The sequence below is a fragment of the Squalius cephalus genome, assembly GCF_949319135.1.
Source record: "Squalius cephalus genome assembly, chromosome: 1".
Lineage (NCBI taxonomy): Eukaryota > Metazoa > Chordata > Actinopteri > Cypriniformes > Leuciscidae > Squalius > Squalius cephalus.
Window position 1 is genome coordinate 45,588,428 of NC_137122.1, and position 21,070 is coordinate 45,609,497.

Sequence of the window (21,070 nt, forward strand, 5' to 3'; positions counted from 1 at the left end):
TAACCAAACTGAGTTTTGATTTTCATAATCGTTACTAACTCACAACAACCTGTAATTGGGTCATTGACAAATAAGGTTTTTAAAAGTGTAAAAAAAATAGAATGGCGATATAACTATATTTGAAACCATTTTTTTAGTTTACCTAGGTGTTAACAATAAGATTTTGTGGTTTGTACAATCAATTAACACTGTTTTTATCATTTTTTACAAGATGGACAAAATTTGTCACCAAAAAAGTAATTCGGTTTAACCATGAATATATCTAAAATTATTAATTTGCAGATAATTATTCATGAAAAAAAATGATTTGACATTGATGTTGAGATAATATATAGTGTGTACCACAGAAGAAATATTAAATAAAATTATCACTGATCTCATAAATGTAATCATTTTATTGGACTACTCTAAACACTCCAACATATTTAAGTAAAACATTGCACAGGGAAAGGAGAAAAGTAAAAAAAAAAAAAAAGCCTTATCTGCTTTACATTTGTATTATTGTAGTTCCTTTAGTTACTAAAAACAATATTATTCCATTTAAATATTTACTATATTGGTTTTACCGAATGACCAAGGCCGGTTATACCGGATGACCATGTCTGCTGCCTTTGACATTATGAATATTTAAGACAATAAACAGACACAAATAGCTTCAAAAGTACATTTTATTGTTAATATAATAGGCTATTAATGTAAAAAGTACTTCAAACATTAAAACATTTTGATATTGGAATGAACATATAACTCGTATCGCAAATTATATTAATTAAAACATTGAAGCATTTAATTGGTCTTGGAACAAGTGTTTAAATTGTTAAACGATGAGCTGGTAGGCTATAAATTCATGAAAAATAACGTCAAACATTAAGACATCTCATTGTTATTGGAACAAACATTACATACAACTCGTATTATTATTATATTAATTATATAAAAAGTCCTTAAAACACTGAACCATTTAATGGTGGTGTTAATAAGGGCGTTGCTAGGGCGTGGCTTGATAGCTTCACAATGATCCTGAGAGACTGATTGGTTGCCTGAGTAAAATGAGTAAAATGTATCCTTGCCCAGAAGTGAGCAGCTTTTTCCTTATTTGATAAAGGCATCTGCAAAGGTAAAATTCAGTCAAAATTATATAATAATATACTCTGCACATTTTCTATTAATAAAATGTTGTAGGCTATTTATTTATTCCAGATATGTACAAATATGACCAACATACATTGCTGTCATTCGATACAACCAGTAAGTCATTCGTTATAACCAAAATTTAGGTTTAACCGAATGACAAAATCTTCGCTCAATGCTAACAGGCTGATATCTAGCTGCCTAGCTTGTTAGTTAGCTAGCTAGCTAGCTACCAAAAGGACAAACAAACATTTTATATTTAGTAAAAGTTTTTAAAATATTACAACATTATTCATGTTTTATAGCGGTTGTACCAAATGACCTGATATTTGGGGACATGTGTATGAGCAAGTGAAAACATTAATTTTTCTTAATTTTAGTTAAGAGAGAGTTACTTACTTTGCTTCACAACCATGCGGTCCTTTGCAGGTGTCTGAATGATGTCACATCCTGTCACATAATATTGACCACATGACTTCTTCTTCTTCTTCTTCTTTTTGTTTATTGGCGGGTGGCATCTAACGTCTAGGTGCATTTCCGCCACCTACTATGCTGGAGTGTGAGTCGGAGTAAGATCATAATATAAAAAAAAAAAAAAAAAAACTAAATTCGATTCAATAAACCACTTTGTTTTAAATACTCAATCACCAACTTATATTTCCTTTCTTCACCATCTAACAAATTCTTTACATTTATCCCCTAAATTAATTTCTCCCTGAGTTTTGACCACATGACTTGATCCAAAATGGAGCCATTTATATTGGTTACTCTGAATGACATCAATGAAAATCATTTTTCCGGACATTCTTTCTCATAACAAAGCAACGACTTCTACACATAATTTTAATACCATTTTGCACTATGTTGATATATAATGTTATAAAATCATGCCAGAATAAAAAATATATAGCCTAAATTTATAAAATTTTAAGATATTTTAATCACAAATGAAATTGCTGTATTGGCCTTCGGACGGTTAAACCGAATGACCTTTTGACACTTCAAAATCTTTAAAATACCTTTATATGTAGTAAAATATAATTAAAACCTTTTGGATTCAGTAAAAGAGATCAAGTTGTAGGCTACTACCTTACATACTTTGGATGTTATATATATATATATTTTTTATTATTATTATTAAGGCCTTTGGACAAAAAAATGACCCGTCACGTCATTGACCCACTTAGTAAAAGCTATAGTGCAATTACTTTTTCAGGCTGGTCCAGGTCAGCTAAGCATCCAACGGTAAACAAACAGATGTCATATTATACACTGTATATAATTTTATTTTTGTATGTCTTTTATTGTTTATGTCACTGCACCTGCTTCGCCCGAAGATTCCGAAAATTGAGAGAGAATTCCTAATCGGCTATTTCCGACAGAATTCGCCCCTTATCGTAAAGTGTGTATTTGAATCGGTTGTGTTCGGGCATTTCCGGATTCACGATAACGGTTGGAATGTTCAAATCTTCGATGCTAGTTTTGCTACTTCTGGCCTGGAGTGGATATTGAGCTAAGAAAGCGACTGAAGAAGGAGCGAAGAAACTAAAAAAAGGAGGTGAAGAGGAGCCTGGCTACGGAATGACGGTGTTGCAGGAACCTGTCCAGGTATTTGAATGAAATGTTAAAGCGCTCCGTTGCACTCCCAATTGCGGGAGAAGACTTTTATCCAGCCCGAGAGACCGGATGATTGTGCGCTGCTACACCGCGGCCTCAGTTAGCGGCTAATGCTAAGGGCCTCTGCCCTTTACCTCACACAAAACCTGCACTTAAACATACAATATATTGCTTTTATTTGTATTTACAATTGCCGTTTTAATAAATGCAGTGCTTGTCAACTTGGGGCAGTTTTTTTGTTTGTTAGTAGTTTGCAGGCAAGCTAATGTGTTGTTTTGCAGGTTAGCCAGCTGCCTGATTTATTGGGTTTTTTATTATTGGGGTAGTGATGTTTCATTTTGACGCTTGTGTGAAAATATCTGCTGGGGTAAGGATAATTGTAAATTGTAGATTTGCATGTTTACAGAGATTGCTGAAGAGAATATAGGATAAGTAACATTAACCAGTGTATTTGAAGTGATTTGATGATTAGCAATTCTGGAGTTGGTTAGTTGTTTGATATATATGAGCTCCTTAGAAATAAAAACATAACATGTGATTGCCTTTTAAATGTGTATTTTCATATTTATAAGTTATGCTGTTTTAATGGGCCAACATAAACGTTAAAGGTTGTGGGTTTTATAAGTCTTCGTCAGATATTAGCTAGCCAACTGTTCATCGAGTACAGCTCTTAAACCTGTGTAATTTATGTCTGTCAGACATCAATTCAAATGCATATACAATGTGTACACATTGGCTGTCTCAAATCAGAATGAGCTGCCTACCTAGTCAGTATTTTGGATGCATCACATCTGTCAGTCAATATCAGCTGGCTTCCCTCCTTCTCTTCCAACCTTTGTGTATACTGAAACGTTCACCATTTCCTGAAACTGTGATTAAGACATGGTTTAATGACAGTAAATAATTTCATATACATTTGAAAATCTTTGCAGTCTCATTGTTTGTGTAGGAGTTAATTTCATCTGCAGTTTTGATGATCAGTTGTATAGCCTACTTGCTGCCAGGTGTTAATAAAATCATTAACCTGCTATTGTTGACCATTCTTGTGATGCATCTTCCTTATTGCTAACTGTAAAAGGGATGAAGGTAACAGCAGCTCTGTTTTGATCCATAGGCTGCTGTATGGCATGCTCTGAACCACTACGCCTACCGAGATGCTGTATTCCTGGCAGAGAGGCTCTATGCTGAGGGTAATTGCACAAATCATGCTCAGTACAGACAGACAACATCCTCCATTTCCCCTCATCTTTCAGAGCTGAGCCGAGGCATTGCATTAAAACAACTTTGTGTGACTCAAAATGGAAGCTGACATTTTTATTCATTTTACCCTTCCAACATTAACTGTTTAAAATACCTTACACTGCTTGCATTATTTTTTTATGTCCATCATATTAAATCCAGACTGATTATATCATTTAGGACAAATCCTGTTCCCTTCTATCATTTGAGTTCTTCTGAATATTATTTTCTTTTTGCCTGTCAGTCCATTCAGAAGAGGCACTTTTCCTGCTGGCCACATGCTACTACCGTTCAGGGAAAGCGTACAAGGCCTACCACCTCCTGAAAGGACACAGCTGCACCACGCCACAATGCAAATATCTCCTTGCCAAGTGCTGTGTGGAACTGAGCAAGTATGGATAATTCCCCAGCTAATCATAACTCATGACTCATGATCATCATATCCCAGTGCCTATTTCAAATATCTCTGATATTCCTTATAAAATACTCAATACCTCACAATCATAGCCATATTCAAAAGCAACTGCTATATGCTACTAATATAATAATATTATAAGATAATAGGCAGCAGCAAGTCTCTGCATTTATACTGCCTTTTGTTCTGTTTACTTTCACTTAAAAGGTTTGTTCACCCAAAAATGAAAATTGTCATTAATTACTCACCGTCATGTTGTTCCAAACCTATGTCAAAAAGACATTCGTTCATCTTCGAAACACAAATGAAGATCTTTTTAATGAAATCTGAGACCTTTCTGTACCTCAATTGAAAGTCTACGCAACTACCACTTTCAAGCCCCAGAAAGGTTGTAAAATATGAATCTCCAGTGCGCGTTCACGCAACAACGTTTGCTCTCGCGTCAACATAACACGCATGAATCATGGTGCTCTAGTCTAGTGAACGTGCGTTGGAGATTAATATTTTGTAAATAAAGTGGTAAATTGTTTGTTTGTTTATTTTTGCACAAACAAAGCACTCATGTTACTTCATAAAATGTATGTTAAACCACTGGAGTTACATGGAGTACTTTTTGATTTTCTTTACTACCTTTCTGGGGCTTGAAAGTGGTAGTTGCGTAGGCTGTCAGTGGAAGGACAGAAAGCTCCCAGATTTCATTTGATCTTCATTTGTGTTACGAAGATGACGAAAGTCTTATGGGTTTGGAACGACATGACGGTGAGTAAATAATGACAGAATTTGAATTTTTGGGTGAACTAACCCTTCGAGCCCTATTTTAACAATCTAAGTCAGCACACCCGGCGCATGGTCTAAAAGGGTTGTCCCTATTCTTTTAATGGGTAATGGCTGTGTTTTTGGCGTAACATGCAAAAAAACAATCAGATTGTTATCTCCCATTCCCTTTAAAAGCCAGTTGCGCTCGCGCCATGGCAGATTTGCTTTTAACATGGCTGAATTTGCATGCGGAAAGACTGAACGCGTCTCCAGAGAGGAAACGGATCTGTTCGTGCGTGAGGTTAAAGCGCGGAAGCAGACCATCTATGGGACAAGCCGGATTCCGCCATATCTTTATGAACACAATATTTTTAATATTTGGCTAGTTTGTGTGCTGCTGGGCATCCCTGTGTGTGTAATAAGCAGAGTGTATGTGCGTTGTGGACTCACCTATAGGCGCACATACTAACGCGCTCTTTAAATAACAAAAAAAAGATTGCGCCATTGACTAGACCAGGTTTCAGTTGGTCAATCGCACAGTCTTATTTCAGTTGCCTCAAAATAGGAACACGCCAACAATGCGCCAGAACACACCTCTTTTCAGACCAGCATGCCCATGGGCGCACAGATGGGCGCAAATGCATTTGCTATTTAAACAACGTGGCGCAGGTTGTGAAAATGATAACTGGGTCAGGCTGAAACTAGCAAAAAACACTTGCGTCGCTTCTGGCGCTCCATTGCGCTGGGTGTATAATAGGGCCCTTCAAGACAAAGTGACCATGTATACATTTGTACCTAACATTTTGAGCAAAACATGTATTGGCTGTGAAAGTCTTGAAAGCCTAAGAGTTTTAAGTACTAACAATTACTGTAGAATGTCTGGTATCTTTACTTTAATATTGAAGTAGAAGTACTTTTGACATCTCTACCTGAGGGCCATGTAATGAAATATAGGATGTTAATCATAAGAATGATTGGGACTGAAAGCTATAGATCTCATTAACGATGAATACTGTTTTGAATTGCAAGTTTTGAGTTAATTATATTTTTCTCTGTCAGGTTGGCAGAGGGAGAACAGATTCTGACCGGAGGAGTCCTTAACAAACAGAAGAGCCAAGACGACATCATTACTGAGTTTGGAGACTCAGCCTGCTTCACTCTGGCACTGCTGGGGCAAATCTACTGGTATGTTGAGATTGTTTGTCTACTTACCTTGACCTACTGAAATCAGTGAACCTTAATGAAAATATAGAGATATCTTCTCTGCAGTTGTTCCTGGGAAAGAGACACTAGTGAGAGTCTTTGTTGTTTAACTTGTGGATACAGCTGACTGGAACCAAAGCTGTAATGGATTTAGAGACAGACAGGACTGTTTTGAGTATTTTGTTTTGCACTCATTTATTTTATTTAAATAAATATATGTTCGTGAAGAGCGGCTCTGTGATCAGTAGTAAATGCTGCTCCATCTATAAAAGCACTGCAAGTTTGAGTCACTTATAACATGCAATCGTGCATTTGAAAAACAACCTGCATCAAACATCATCTCAAACTTGTAAACCTGTTGTCCAACAAAAGACAACATTTAATAACATGTTTTTACTCACTTCATATCATCAGTCGATCTAATGTGGCTTCTTATCACGGAATTAGGGAGACAATATATAATTCTATAGTATTCTATACAGTGATAAAGGTTATGTTGATTTGCATTGCATTATAAATATACTTTATTATTGTGAAAATACCAGAGAAGGCTTTAAGAATATAAGAAAGCGCTTCTATCTTCATTTCAATTCATCTACAGCGATAGCTGTATTAGCCGAATTGGGATATCCTGGAATGTCATTGTAGTACTTCCACGAGGCATATTTGGAGTTTCTGCACGAGGGCGCCCTTTGTCGTCCAGTAAACAAACGCCTAGTAATGCTCACTCCATCCTATCTTGGGTTAAAAAATAGGAAAAATAATACTTCTCTCTAAAGAAATTGATATGATAATACATATGTTTTTCTCCAGTGTACAGAAGTTTTTTTCCCCACACTAGTTGCATAAAAAGCTCATATTTCATATTAAAAACATGGACTCCATTTTTGACTTTGTATACCTCCTGACAAAAATAATAAATGATTGTCACAGATTTTGAAAATTATAATATAATATTTGATAATAAATCCTTAGACCTTTCTAATGATTTATAGTCATAGGCTGCCTGCATATTAACAGGTAACCCTGCATTTTTAAAAAATAATTTAGTGAAAATAAGTTTTCTGTAAAATACAAATATTATTATTTTCTTAATATTATATTGTTTATTCTTAAATACTCTATTTTTTATTTTTAAAAATGTAAATGTTATTGCAATAGTAATATTTCTTATTTTGTTTAATGTTTATTTAGAAATAATAATCATATTAATTATTATTAGTCATATTTATATATATAAGCACAAGCACAACAAACCAGGTGTTCTTATATACATATATATATCATTTGAAAAAAAGATGCATTTTAAATCGCAAATCTCAGTTTTAACCAGAAAAATCGCAATTCAGAAAACAGAAAAAGTACACACTTTTGGGGATGTGTACTTCAATACACAACTAGGAAATGCACACAGCTAAATCTGTAATGTTTTAATTTTATCTGCAGTACACCTCTGTAGACGTCAAGTTATGCTGTTGTGCTCGCTGTGTGTTTGGGTTTTTCCGTGAGCGTCTCAGAAGCTGCAATTCTCGACAGCTATAATTGTGACATTTTCTTACAGCAAATAATCCATTGTTATTTACATTGAATAAAAAAAAAACCCTGCTGTTTTCTTTGTCAAAGATTGTTATTCGATTGTCAAGTTTTGATTTTTGTTGTTGACATTTTCAGCCTATTGTGTATTTTGGCAGAAACCCAAAAATGGCATTTTATGAATTGAAACATTTTCAGTGGCTAAAATTTTGGTGATCATGCACAAAACGAATACACGTTTCTTTGTCCCTGCAGCAAAACAGATCGAATAGCAAAAGGAGCTGAATGTTACCAAAAGAGCATGACCGAGAACCCTTTCTTATGGTCTCCATTTGAGTCTCTATGTCAGATTGGTGAGTTTCTTTTCCGTTATTAATTAGGGTCATTATCCAACCTTATCCAAGCTACACACTTATAGGACTCCATGAGGAGATGTTAGATAATGTGATTTTAAACTGTGCCCTCTGTGCTACAGGGGAACGACCAGATCCAGAACAGATCTTCAGATTGACCTCCTTGCAGAATTTCAGTGGAGGCAGTGGAGGAGGCATCCCTCCTCCTCCCATCAGCCCTGCACACACACCTAGTAACAACATGGGACACAGACAAGTCGACACCGTCCTAATGGAGACCCCACAGGATACTTTGGTATGTCCTTCCTCTGGTTTGCCAATCATTTTATGTTTTATAAAGACAGATTTGTTTATGCATTTAAGAATATGAGGGGCATGGGTTGACTATTATATTTAACGTTGTGAACTATGATTATCTTCTTCATCATACCTTGGCACTGTCTTTCTTCCCTCTCTAAAGGAGCTAAACCGGCTCAATCTAGAATCTTCTAATTCAAAGTACTCCCTGAATACGGACTCCTCTGTGTCCTACATCGACTCCTCCGTCATCTCGCCAGACTCCATTCCACTGGGCACCGGTGGCTCACTGTTATCCAAACAGGTGCAAAACAAACCCAAGAGTGGCCGCTGTTTGCTGGGGGGCACAGCCACACTCAGCCCCCTAACACCAAGGTAACGACCACTTTGAGAGACCCAAATTGAACATTAAGTCTGTTATGCCTCACACTTAAACATGCATAAGACTTTTTTTAATGTAGTTCCAAGTACTTTTTCCAAGTTCTTCATTGATTCCGATTATGAATGTGATAAATTGGCAGAACTTTGGTTATCTTATGATTTCATTCTAGTAATTGTTCTTTCTGTTTAAAACTGTGAAGTTTTGGCATTTTGCCTCTGGAGCCGAGCCCGGGAGACCCAGCGTACCTGCAGAATTACGGTCACAGTGGAACTGGGATGGAACCACCTCCTCCGCCTGGCCCTCCGAAGAAGGTAATCTTCTTTGCTTATAGCAGCTTGCTGTTATAATATTCCCATGGGACTTTTTAAAGGGGCTTTGTTTTACACTTTTGAATGAATGCAGTTTTTTTTTTTTTTTTTTCGTCGTTTTATACCATTATCCAAGGTTTATTGCACTGGAAGAGAGTCATTTAGTTTGTACATTACTATTTTGCACCGTATTTATTTTTAATTTTTTTTTGCTGAATTGTTTTTCTGAATGACATGTATTATGTCATTATTCCAAAAGAGTGTGAAAAATCCTTCTGTGTATCATTTATAATACAGACTATCCAAATAAACTCTTTAAAACATTATGTAAAGCTTTGCAAAAAATAAACGATCCCCTCCCCCATTTCAGGCCGTCAGTAGAATCAGCCAAGTGGGGACGAAGTCAGTGTTTGCACAGAGTGGCAACAGCAGAGAGGTCATTCCAAACCCTTTCAACCAAACTCAGACCACTGCCCCACAGACCAGGTACATGTCACTACACATTTATGCAGGCAACTAATAGCTATGATAATGGCTTCTGATGACATCTCTTTCTGGTTTGTAGTACTACACCACAAGTGCTGAGCCCAACCATTGCTGCTCCCCCAAATGTGCAGCCACGGCGGAGCTCAAGACTCTTCACCAGTGCCAGCTCCACTGCCAAGGTACTGTCTTTTACGCATGCAAGTTTATGTATATACATTTGCAAAAAAAAAAGAGAGAGAGAAGGTTTTATTAACACTCTGTTAATGATGGAATTGAATAGGAGAATAGTAAGAAGCTGAAAATGAAGTTCCCCACCAAGATTCCTAACCGAAAGACCAAAACGAAAACGGGTAAGGGAGGAATCACCCCATCTAACCTGAATGAGAGCATTGAGATCCTCAAGCTGGATTCTTCCATATCGGAGGGCAAGGGCAACATCAGCTCACCACAGTTCCAAGCTTTTAATTTACAAAAGGCAGCTGCAGGTATCTGAGAATGATTGTCTTTTTAAGATGTATTTGAAGAACTATAAACAAATTATTTATCTTTTTTTTTTTTATTACTATTGCAAATTATTTAATTTCTGCAAAAGTGAAGCAGGTTCTTAATTTTTTCTCCTTTGTTCTATTCAGATGGGCTGATGACGTTGATGCGGGATATTGGGAGGGGCTATCTAGCTCTCTGCTCTTATAACTGCAGAGAGGCCATTAACATCTTAAGTCAGCTGCCTTCACACCACTACAACACAGGGTGGGTGCTGGGTCAGATCGGACGAGCCCACTTTGAACTGGCTGAATACATGCAGGTGAGTCAGGGCTGCTTAAATCAGATGACATCATTTATAATTGAAGGCATTCAAGAACTTATCAGTGGTAAAAATTATTTATTTCTAGTTATTCTTACAGAAAAGGTAACCAAGACTGAATTTTTCGGTCTGTTTAACCAGGCGGAGAGGATTTTCTCAGAAGTCCGTCGTATCGAGAGCTATCGAGTGGAAGGTATGGAGATCTATTCCACAACACTCTGGCATTTACAGAAGGATGTGGCGCTTTCTGCCCTCTCTAAAGATCTCACTGACATGGACAAAAACTCACCAGAGGTAAGTTTCTCGTTGCAGTATAGCAAATGCACAGGTTTTGTTTGCAATGTTTTATCTCATGGTTTATTTTTTTCTTCTCTCTGTGTACAGCCCTGGTGTGTAGCTGGTAACTGTTTCAGCTTACAGCGGGAGCATGACATTGCCATTAAGTTCTTCACACGGGCCATCCAGGTGGACCCCAGCTTTGCATATGCATACACACTATTAGGGCATGAACTAGTTCTCACAGAGGAGCTGGAGAAAGCCTTGGGCTGCTTCCGCAATGCTATACGCCTCAATAAACGTCACTACAATGCCTGGTATGGTTCAGACTCTACTCTTTGACTTTGGAAACGAGAGACTACATTTGATAAAACCTAAAGTGCATAAAATGAAATAGTTGAATCTCACTAATTAATTTTATGTTGTCTGCTACTTCAGGTACGGCTTGGGAATGATTTACTACAAGCAGGAGAAGTTTAACCTAGCTGAGATTCATTTCAAGAAGGCTTTGAGCATCAATCCTCAGAGCTCTGTACTGCTCTGTCATATTGGAGTGGTGAGTAAATCTAATGCAGGGAAAATAGTATCAGTCTAAAGTGATTCACCCTGAATTTGTGGATCACATCCTCTTATTTCTTAGGTAAACGACAGTGCAAGATTGTTACTTGGAATTTGAAATGTCAGACTAGCTCTATATGTACTTGTTGCGTTGCTACCTTTATATCCATTCTCATGTGCTCCAAATCAGGTTCAACATGCTTTGAAAAAATCAGACCATGCACTGGAGACCCTGAACAGAGCCATTAGCATCGACCCCAAGAACCCGCTATGCAAATTTCATAGGGCCTCTATTCTCTTTGCCAATGAAAAGTACAAGGTACTTCTCAACTTCTTACATCAGTCGGCCAAGATGATATACATTTTTAAATGTTAAGTAACTAATTCATTCTTCACAGGCGGCTCTGCAGGAGCTTGAAGAGCTAAAGCAAATAGTTCCCAAAGAGTCCCTTGTTTACTTCTTAATAGGAAAGGTACACCTAAAGCTCAGCTGCTTACTTGCATATATTTTACATCAGCTATATGCTGATATCATCATTTTAAAAACGTCCACTAAACAAATGTATATCATCTTTATAGGTCTATAAGAAGCTTGGCCAGACTCATCTGGCACTAATGAACTTCTCTTGGGCCATGGACTTAGACCCCAAAGGGGCCAATAATCAGATCAAAGAGGCCATAGATAAGCGATACCTCCCAGATGATGATGAACCTGTCACTCCTGATGACTATCCCTACTACTCAAGTAAGTATCCTACCCAGTGAGCCATTTAAGTGGTGCTGTGTGCTCTATCTAATGTTGTTGCTTGGTCTCAGCAGCGGAGGTGGAGGAGTCACAGGAGAGCAGTATGACGGACGCTGATGACACACAGCTCCACACCGCAGAGAGCGATGAGGTTCTGTAGCCCCTGGGCACCACTCTGGACTTTGAAAAAAAAAAAAATGCCAATTTGGGGGCTATTCGAAGACTCCAGCTCTGAAAAAGGAGGAAGAAGAAAAAAAGGAAAACAAACTGCTGCTAATAACAGTACCTCCTCATTTCTGTCATTTTATTTTCATCATTCGTTCTTGCCTTTTTCCACCCCCTCGTCATCATGCCTTAGAGGTCTCTCATCGGTCTGATCTTCTGGTCCTGTCTCATCCCTCATCGTCACTGGCATCGTCACCTTTATCGCAGACATGATCACTTGAAGAATTCAAGTTCTGTCTGAGCTCAAATTGCCCTTATTTGCCAATGACTCCACTGTCTTCTCAACAAGTTAATTGTCAATTTAGGACTCAAAAAAGAGCCACAGACATTCATCGATGTTCCTGTCTTAATGCGTAGGCCTTTTATGTTATTTTATCGCCATTTACTCTGAATAAAGACCTGTGTAAGAGTTGGTAGTCCTTTGATTCCTCTCCCCTCCCTTTTTCTTCATGGAACGTGATTGCTGGGAGAAAAAAAAAGCACTTTCTCCCCACATCCAAATTAAAAAAAGTGTTTGGCTTAAGAGATTCAATGTAAACTGCATATCTTCTATCAGATTGCCATCTGTTTAGAAGAAAAATCTTTCTGAAAGTTAACCATAGAAAGTACTAGTTCTGGATGATGCAGTTTGTTTGTTTTTTCCACCAGATTTTTAAACCTGTGAGTGATACTCAAAAAGCACTTCTTATGTTTTAATTTATTTTTATTTTTTTTCCTGAACAATTTGCCACTCTCACACTCATCTGTTTTACTCTAACAGTTATGAACCTTCAAAACATCTGCATCCATATTTTTGCCTAGCTGCAAGACATTGATTAGAGAATTGTTGCTTAAACGATAAGCGTATGGGTGTGGTGGTTTCCTTGGCACACATTAGTCTTACTGTGTGTTTAGGGACCCATACCACAATGTCCAAATTTACAACACTATTGTATGGCACAGTGACCAGTGGTCAGACTTCTTGAGACAATTTTCTGAAATGTTGGTGCTGTTGAGGATAATACTGATGAACAGAAAATGTGCACAAAGTATCTTTCATGGATTTTATTTTACCAGAACATGTTTATTATTATAAAATGTTTTTGATCTCTGCTAAATGCTTCTTATTGTACATTTTAAGGAATTAAAAGGTAATAGAATAAACAACTTTGACTGAACGTCCTGATGTGTTCATTGAAGAAAAATACGAAACCTGTACACTAATCTAAACATGGCTTTTTCTTAAACACTGTTCAAAAGTGCAAAGGCTCGTAAAATTACCATTGGTTTTCATCAACATGCCATGATTCCACTCGAATGCCTACAGTTATTTATACTGCTGTAAAAAACAATTGAAATGTGATGTTCCTTCACTGGACAATGTAAGAAGGTTTAGGCATTTTTAACTTAATTATACATGTCTAATAATAATGTATTCCCATAGATATGCGCTGACATTTATAAAATAGCTTGCGACAGTTGCGAGAATGACAACAACAGACAAAGATACTGCGATATTAAGCTATTTAATAGGCCTGAGGTATGTTCAAACGTGACAGTATGTTGGGTACTTGTATATTTAATACACAATAAATTCAAACAAATAAACAAAAATCAACTCTTTTGCAAAGTTACATATTTTTTTTACTTTCACTCGTAAGCCCATCTCTCTCTCTAAAAACACACAAACCAGCCAATCAGCAGACGGCTTTCCACCCACTGACCAATCATAGGTTAAAATGAGGCGGTACTTCCGGCTCAAGTCTGGTTGATCTGTGCAGGTAAGTGAACGTGAATTCTGTACTCTGTCATGTAAAATATACTTATTTTGCTGTTTTAGTATGGGAAAAAATACTGTTTTCAACGTAAAATGTTGTATAAGGTCTAAAGGAAAACGCTGTTTCATTTTTCATCTCATTCAGTGAGCGGTAGACATAATGACAAAGTAATTTCATCCCGGAGATTGCAGTCAACAGGCCAAAAATTGTTTGGGTTCAAAAAAATCTCTCAGTCCATCAGAATTAACCTCCACATAAAATCAAACCAACTATAAAATTGTATTTTTCCTGTAGTTGCAAGTGAGAATGTCAGTTAAAATTGTACCCTTTGAATTCGTCTTCAAGATGTGAGTGGTGATGAAAGAAAGGCTGTAATACAGCAGAGACTGTCAGCTGATGATGTTAGCATGCTAAACCTACTGTGAACGGGCATGAGTAAACGAAATTAAAACTGAACTTTATTTGAAAAGAAACGTATCTAATTAAATTGCAGTAAATCTGCTATTCTTATTCATATCTGTATTATACTCTACACGTCTTATTTATTATATTGTATTGTATGTAGTTGTGTTTCAAAACCTAGTGAGCTGCCTATTAAGTCAGCATATTGAACGCACGTATTATGGCAGCTTACGTGCTTTTGAAGCACACTCCCAAACTCCATCATCTGGCTTCAGATGCCGTTTCTAATGCGCTGTTTTTCTATTTTACTTTGTTACAAAGTTAAAAAAAAAAAAAATTAATCTTATTTTGTTTACATTTCACTGATCTGACTGAACTAACTTTATGAAATAAGTTCTCTCCTGTTATTGTCTCCCAAAGATCTGACTGTAATAAGTGAAAGACACGATACATTTGCAGCTTTATATTATGTAATGAATTTGTAGGTGTAATATTTAAAAACTTTTAAAATATAAAGTTTAAAATTTTGCAATTTAGATTAAATATATATATATATATATATATATATATATATATATGTATGTATATGTATAATCATGCATGTTATTGTTAGCAATATGGGCTATTACAATTATAAATGTATATGCTAACAATCTTTTTTGTTTGTTTGTTTTTCAGACTGCAGGTTGGATCGCTGTCTGTCTTTTTTTGAGTTTACAAGTTGCATTTGGATTAATAATGGAGGTTTCAGTAAACCGTAGACTGAAACCAGTCATCTCTAAGGTTTGACACTCTTAAGTTATTTTCATGTTTATTTACATTTATTTGTAATATATTAGGGGGATGTTCCTGTAGTATCTCTTTAGTATGTATACTGTAAGTTGTTAGAATACTCAAAAAAGGGTCTGCTAAATAACCAGTGCCACAGAAAAGAAGTTAAGAAATTGAGTATTCCCATTTTAAACAGTAGATGGTGCTGTCTTTTTATTTATGAGGACCTCTGTAAACAGGAAGCTCAGTCTAAACCCTCATATTCATGGTTGCATAATTTCTAACCTCTTATGATAAAAGCCCATTTTTGCCACAAGTGTATTTTGATTTATATTTACTTTGTTGCTAATTTTTTGTCTTTCTGTTTGCAACTACAACTGGTAATACAAATCTTGTATTTAAGTTTACACGCAGGGGTCTTGTATAACATTTATCTTATTCTATAGTGGTTATTCGGTCGTATTCCACTCCACTTGGTATTGTTTTCTTGAACACTTCATACCCCTTGGTCACTATAGAGCACTTCAGATGCCCTTGAGTTCCCTCTGCTGGTAGAACATTTGTTTTAGTTTTAGCAACAAATGTGCATCAATAGGCAGGGCAGGGCTCCAGGCACTACTTACTGTGCTGTTTTTATCCATATTTCATATTATGTTATTTTGTTAAAACTTAAACAGTTGAATTATGGTCAAATTTAGATTCTGACTGTTTTCGACCAATTATGCTTCTGCTTGGATAGGATTAATTTGGTGATGTACTAAACGCACGTCTACATGTGGCGCCCCCTAATGTCATGACGCATTATGTCAGGAAGCTTGGCGCCTCTAGCGGCCAGTCAGAGTAGCGCGTCTCTCTCCCGCCACTGCGCCGCTCCGCTTCTTTCTGTTTGTCAGACTCGCAATCCGAGGGAGAGGAGCGAGCCGCCATTTTCCGAGCTCGTCGCTTCCCCCTCGAACGACAACAATAAAAAAACGGACGAAAACGGGGTTTTAACAGCCGAAATCGAACACGAAGACCTTTCGGAGAAGGAGAGAAGGGATTGCGCTCAAAGAACGACCGGAAAAGGGATACATTTCTCTGTTTTTACGTGGCTTTTGTCGGGGGCGATTGAAAAACAGCCGACTGGGCTCCTATAGCTCGACTGCCCCCGTTTCTTTCGCCCATTTCGTGATTCCTAAACGCAGCCTGGAGGAGTGGGAGGAGGAAGAGGAGGGGGGTTACCGAACACCGGAGCGCGCGAGAGGCCGGGGATTTTTCCACCTGAACGTGCAACAGTGGAATCTGCATCTGGATAATTGCTCCTGCCTGTCAGTTATTACTACTAAATTTCTTAAGTGTGGGGATTTATTACATCAATTTCCCCCGGAATCGGCTCCTCATCACGTGGTAGGTTCCTCCTTTTCTCTTTGTTAGTTTATAACTCGGTGGCGTGAGGCAACTTCAGACATTTTTAACGCAATTATGCACTAAATCGACGTGCGGTGAAATAGTGCATGTCGAGGGCGCGTTAACTCTATAAATGCGGCCCAGATCGGACGCCTTTTGCTCTCGGTAGTTATTTTCCACGGTTTGTTCTGGTTAAACTCATAAAGTAGGCGGCGTTGAAAGTCAGACCATCAAGGTTGCAAAATCAGCCTGACTAGCACAGACATAATTATACGTGTCAACTTTACGAAAGCACGTAGTTGGTAATCACACATGAGACGAGTTCGTTCACTCAGAGGGTTTTGCCTTGAGTAGGTTAAACCCATGCAATATGCGCGTGTGTGATCATGGGTTGGGTGCGCAGTATATGTCTGTCTGCTGCATCTAGATCAGTAGGGGCTCGCCTGTGCTGTGCGAATCTTGTGCATTGCATTAAGATCTGTTATTGGATGTTGTCCCAGGCCTATGCATCACATGGATTTCCAGTAATACAGATTAATTATACAGTCAACGCGTACTGGCCCTTTAAGACGCACAAAAAATTGAGTTTTTTTTTTTTTTTTAATCTAATATATATTTTAAAGAAAACAAATAGCACATACATTTGATTTCCGGGGTCTGTTCAGTTACTGAACATACGCATGTATGTGTAAAAATGATGCAATCGTTCGGTAAACAGTTACAACTTTTGCATTGAGACTGGACACGGGGAGTTTTCCATAACTAGCTGCATTACATAATATTTGGTTGTTTTTTCCCTCTTCCCCCTTTGGTCTGCCCTCGCCCCGCTGAACCGGACTGACGTCGCGAGAGAATTTTTTATAGTATCGTCTCTGTCCTCGCGCCATCGCCTGCGTCTCGAAACGTAGCGAAATAATGTCCAAAAATGCTGTTTTGGTAGGCAACACGCCAGCTTTCGAAACGCAGCCAGCGATTCTTTATGGCCTTCAGCTCGTCCTAGCCCATATTTTCCGTATAATAGGGGGTTTATTTATATTTAGCTCAGTATTCTGCCTGGTTGTGGACAGCAGATGGCTTTAGGTGTAATAGAACATTAACCTGCTCAACCTGTGGTTAGTTTAACGCGCTGTACTTTTCCATTATATAATGTGTTACGTTGCATATTTTTCGCAGCACACCATTGATCTCAGGTCTCAAATATAACAGGTTCCGCATGTGTACGTGATGTTTATGGTTTGAAGAGACATTCGTGATGTATTGTCCCTCATTAATGACGTGTTTTTATTGTTATGCCTTTTGTACCTTAACATGTTTATCCCTTTTTTCTGAAGACATTCAGATACATTATATTGTCTGTCCCACAATACATTGACTGTAATTTATTAAATGGGGGCCTGTTTGTCGTTCTGAAACCTTGTTGTTCCTAGATGGGGTTAAAACATGGTTGAAACAAAGACTTTCCTAGACCCAACCCCCCCCCCCCCCCCCCCCCCCCCCCCCCGTTTGATAGATGGATACTGTATTGATCCTTAATGGTAAATGCCATGTCTCTCTCTTGTGCTGTTTGTTCCGTTTGCTCTCTTATTTCCTGGTTTTGAGGTCTTTTGTGTTCTGTACTGGAAAAGTCTGTTTTGGATTAAACTAGCTCTTTATTACATTGACTGCACAGCAAATGCATTGAATTGTTAAAGTCTGTCTGTGGGATATTTTAAGAGTCTCCAGGGGTCAACATATGATTATGAGCTGTTGTGTACTTTTCGTTCCATCCAGATTTATCATTGTCCTACATCCCCTCCTTACAGGAAGAGCTGTTACGTAACACATCAATACCATTGACTAAGTGCTTTAATTTTTTTCAAGGCGGTGCAGTCATTTGGAAATCTCATCAACACTTTCTTTTCCTTTGCTTCGTGTTTTTGGTGCATAAATAAGCACTTAATATGCTTTAGGTAAATTATTTGACCTTAAAGTAATTTAGACACTGTAGTGTTTTTTTTTTGTTTGTTTGTTTAAGGTATTCATAAAAATCCTAAAATTTGTCTATTTCTCTCTAGACATTCTTGATATACCTTTTGTGTGGGCCGCCACATTTCTCAGCTGTTGAGCTGCATGAAATTATTTTTGGCTCGCACACTGTTGAAGGCTCTCCAAGTGAATTTAAAGAGAATTGAATTATTGCTTTAAGGCATTTAAATCAATCTTCCTGTAATCCTTTTATGATCCATTTGAGTATTGATACCCTTGCAAGTCTGTGCAACTCATAGTCAATGTCAGTTTGAAGTTTAAGCCTGTGTCACAAAAAGTACCTGTTTTTGTCTGACTCAAAAACCCCAAGGCCTGGCTTTATTTTAAACTTAAAATGCTTAGCTTCTAACTTGTATCTGTTAAGTGTAATTTAAGTTCTCCTTGGCAGGGCATTATATTGGCAGGACTTTGGGAGGTTAAAAATGAAAAGTGAAAGAAAGTGCAAGCTACTGACAAACAGTGTCTGGAAACATCAAGGTTGTTCTTCTCTCTGGAAAGTTCAAGGCCGGGACTGTAGACATCCATTTGGCTGGGAGCAGAGAGAGGAGTCAGTCAGATTGTGAGACGGGACCACCTGTTTAATGTGTTTGGGAAAAACAACCTGACACGGTGGCCTGTATCCAGAGAAAACCTCTGTAGTTTTAGTCCAATTAACATGAATTCTCTGTTACAAGGGCAAGTGTGTCTGTTTTACAAACAACAGCTCTTTTTTTGTGCGCAAAGCTATTCACTTTAAGTCTTTTTAAATGAAATACTTTTTTTATTTCAGTCTTAAAGGGCTTCTGTAAGTAAATTCCCCCTGCTGGGAATACTTGAACCATATGGAAGAAATCAAAGCTTTCCAGACTCCATGAGAATGCCGAGTTGACCTTCTGCCTCTGAAGTCTCTGAAATTTCCTCCTTTTTTGTAGATTGATCTTCTGAAGAGAAAGATAAACCACCACTGTTTATCAAACGAGCCGTGACAGTTGTTAACTAAGGTTAGGCCGAACCTTGAGTTTAAAGTTCATTTACCTCTCACAAGGGTAGTTGACATGAGAAACTTTAGGGAAATTGACATGTCCAAGTGGTGTGACATGCTGTAATCCATCTAAAGCTGTTTTAAACAGCATTTTTCTGATTTTATAATTATTAAATTTATAGCTGTTATGAATTCATATTAATTCATGCTATATGGAATATTTAAACTTTTACGACTTGGATATCACACCACAGGACAAATACTGCAAAAATGAAGGCAAAATATGCATTTTCCCATTATAAATTTTAACCTAAGATTCTCATGTGTGTTTTAAAATAGTTCAAGGGCATGTGATGCGCCAACTTTCCACAAATAAAGGCCTTTTCATAAAGGCTTTCTCTCACACACACACACACACCTACATTTACACACTCAAAAGATAAACTCTCATTCACACACTTCCTCCTCAGGCCAGACAGTGTGAGAACCATGATCTGGATTTATTACAACCACTTGAAATCAGTTTTGTTTAATTGATGTATTGATTATGAGTAGATGAGTAGAGGTTGTATTTTAATCAGTAGAATGTGATCGATCAATACCTACATTTTAATCATTTTATGTATAGATAGATTGATATTATCTTTAGATGTCCTGCAAGAGTAGTTGTCTAAGAACAAACTGTTACAGGATTTCTTTTTGTAAGAACCTTGTGTTTTCTCATAAGTCAGCACTGTGTGTGGCATAGGTTACACAAAAACATGACTGTTCTGAGATCTGTGTTGGTAGTGCTGTTGTGGCTTTAGGTAATTGTAATTACTCAACTGCACTGTGCTCAATATCCCCTGAGAAAATAAGAGTTGCTAGTTAGCGATGACATGCTCGTCTTTGGTATGTAAATAAGTGTCCAAATGCAAATTTGGGAAAATTGAGATTGTTTGAGAGGACCCAGGGAACTACTACTTTTTCTCCACCTCTCAGGAGTCATTGAAATACATGTTTTTGACCTTCACACGTTTCAGGGAGTGTGAGAGGAGGAGGTTGTCACAGTCCACAAAGCAGATCGTTTGAAAACTTCCCTTGTGATAGGTTGTTGTTTGAGGGCCCAATGCAAGTAATTCACTCCCATAAGCGACAATTTTCATGCTAGGTGACTAAATAATGTCTATCATTAGTATAAGTAGCCTATATCACATAGTATAAGTTCAGCACATATATATTTTCACTCGTCTTGAACACTGAGCGCTTGAGTTTCGCTCTCCGTCTTTAAAATGCACTATTACAATTCATCTCAATGGATGCACAGCGTATTTGACGCACTGTAAACTGTTTTGTGAAGGCGCCTGACTAACCGTCATTTAGCTGAGAGCCCCTAAAATATGTTCTTGGTTGTATTTTCCTGTCAAAACAGTTAATTTGGAATTATTCTGTGTTTAAAG

At 37.5% G+C, this 21,070-nt stretch overlaps 2 protein-coding genes across 3 annotated transcripts in view; both read left to right on the forward strand.

Annotated features, from left to right (window-relative positions):
- The first annotated feature begins 2,460 nt into the window (after positions 1-2,460).
- On the forward strand, positions 2,461-12,530 carry cdc27 (cell division cycle 27). Of its 2 annotated transcripts, none has more exons than XM_079894542.1 (19): positions 2,461-2,739; positions 3,863-3,938; positions 4,232-4,379; positions 6,218-6,343; positions 8,150-8,247; positions 8,370-8,542; positions 8,708-8,919; positions 9,126-9,237; positions 9,605-9,720; positions 9,800-9,899; positions 10,001-10,205; positions 10,353-10,525; positions 10,667-10,819; positions 10,910-11,118; positions 11,240-11,357; positions 11,550-11,678; positions 11,758-11,832; positions 11,939-12,104; positions 12,176-12,530. In XM_079894542.1, exons 1-19 carry the CDS (start codon positions 2,713-2,715, stop codon positions 12,262-12,264), a joined length of 2,505 nt encoding a protein of 834 aa, XP_079750668.1. In that variant the 5' UTR covers positions 2,461-2,712; the 3' UTR covers positions 12,265-12,530. The 2 variants fall into 2 exon arrangements, with proteins under 2 accessions (XP_079750668.1, XP_079750669.1); XM_079894543.1 differs by having other exon boundaries at positions 2,563-2,739; positions 12,179-12,530.
- A 3,626-nt stretch (positions 12,531-16,156) lies between these two features.
- Positions 16,157-21,070, forward strand: part of kansl1b (KAT8 regulatory NSL complex subunit 1b) — a gene marked incomplete at its 3' end in the record, with an annotated part of 67,873 nt that continues 62,959 nt past the window's right edge. The window contains exon 1 of the mRNA XM_079893359.1: positions 16,157-16,645. The remainder of the gene's footprint in view (positions 16,646-21,070) is intronic.

Bases quoted from the DNA above. Each gene is read 5' to 3' on its own strand.
- cdc27 (XM_079894542.1), top strand. From the start codon at position 2,713: ATGACGGTGTTGCAGGAACCTGTCCAG. The intron at 10,526-10,666 runs GTGAGTCAGGGC...CTGTTTAACCAG, and splicing joins AACTGGCTGAATACATGCAG to GCGGAGAGGATTTTCTCAGA. The intron at 11,119-11,239 runs GTATGGTTCAGA...CTGCTACTTCAG, and splicing joins AAACGTCACTACAATGCCTG to GTACGGCTTGGGAATGATTT.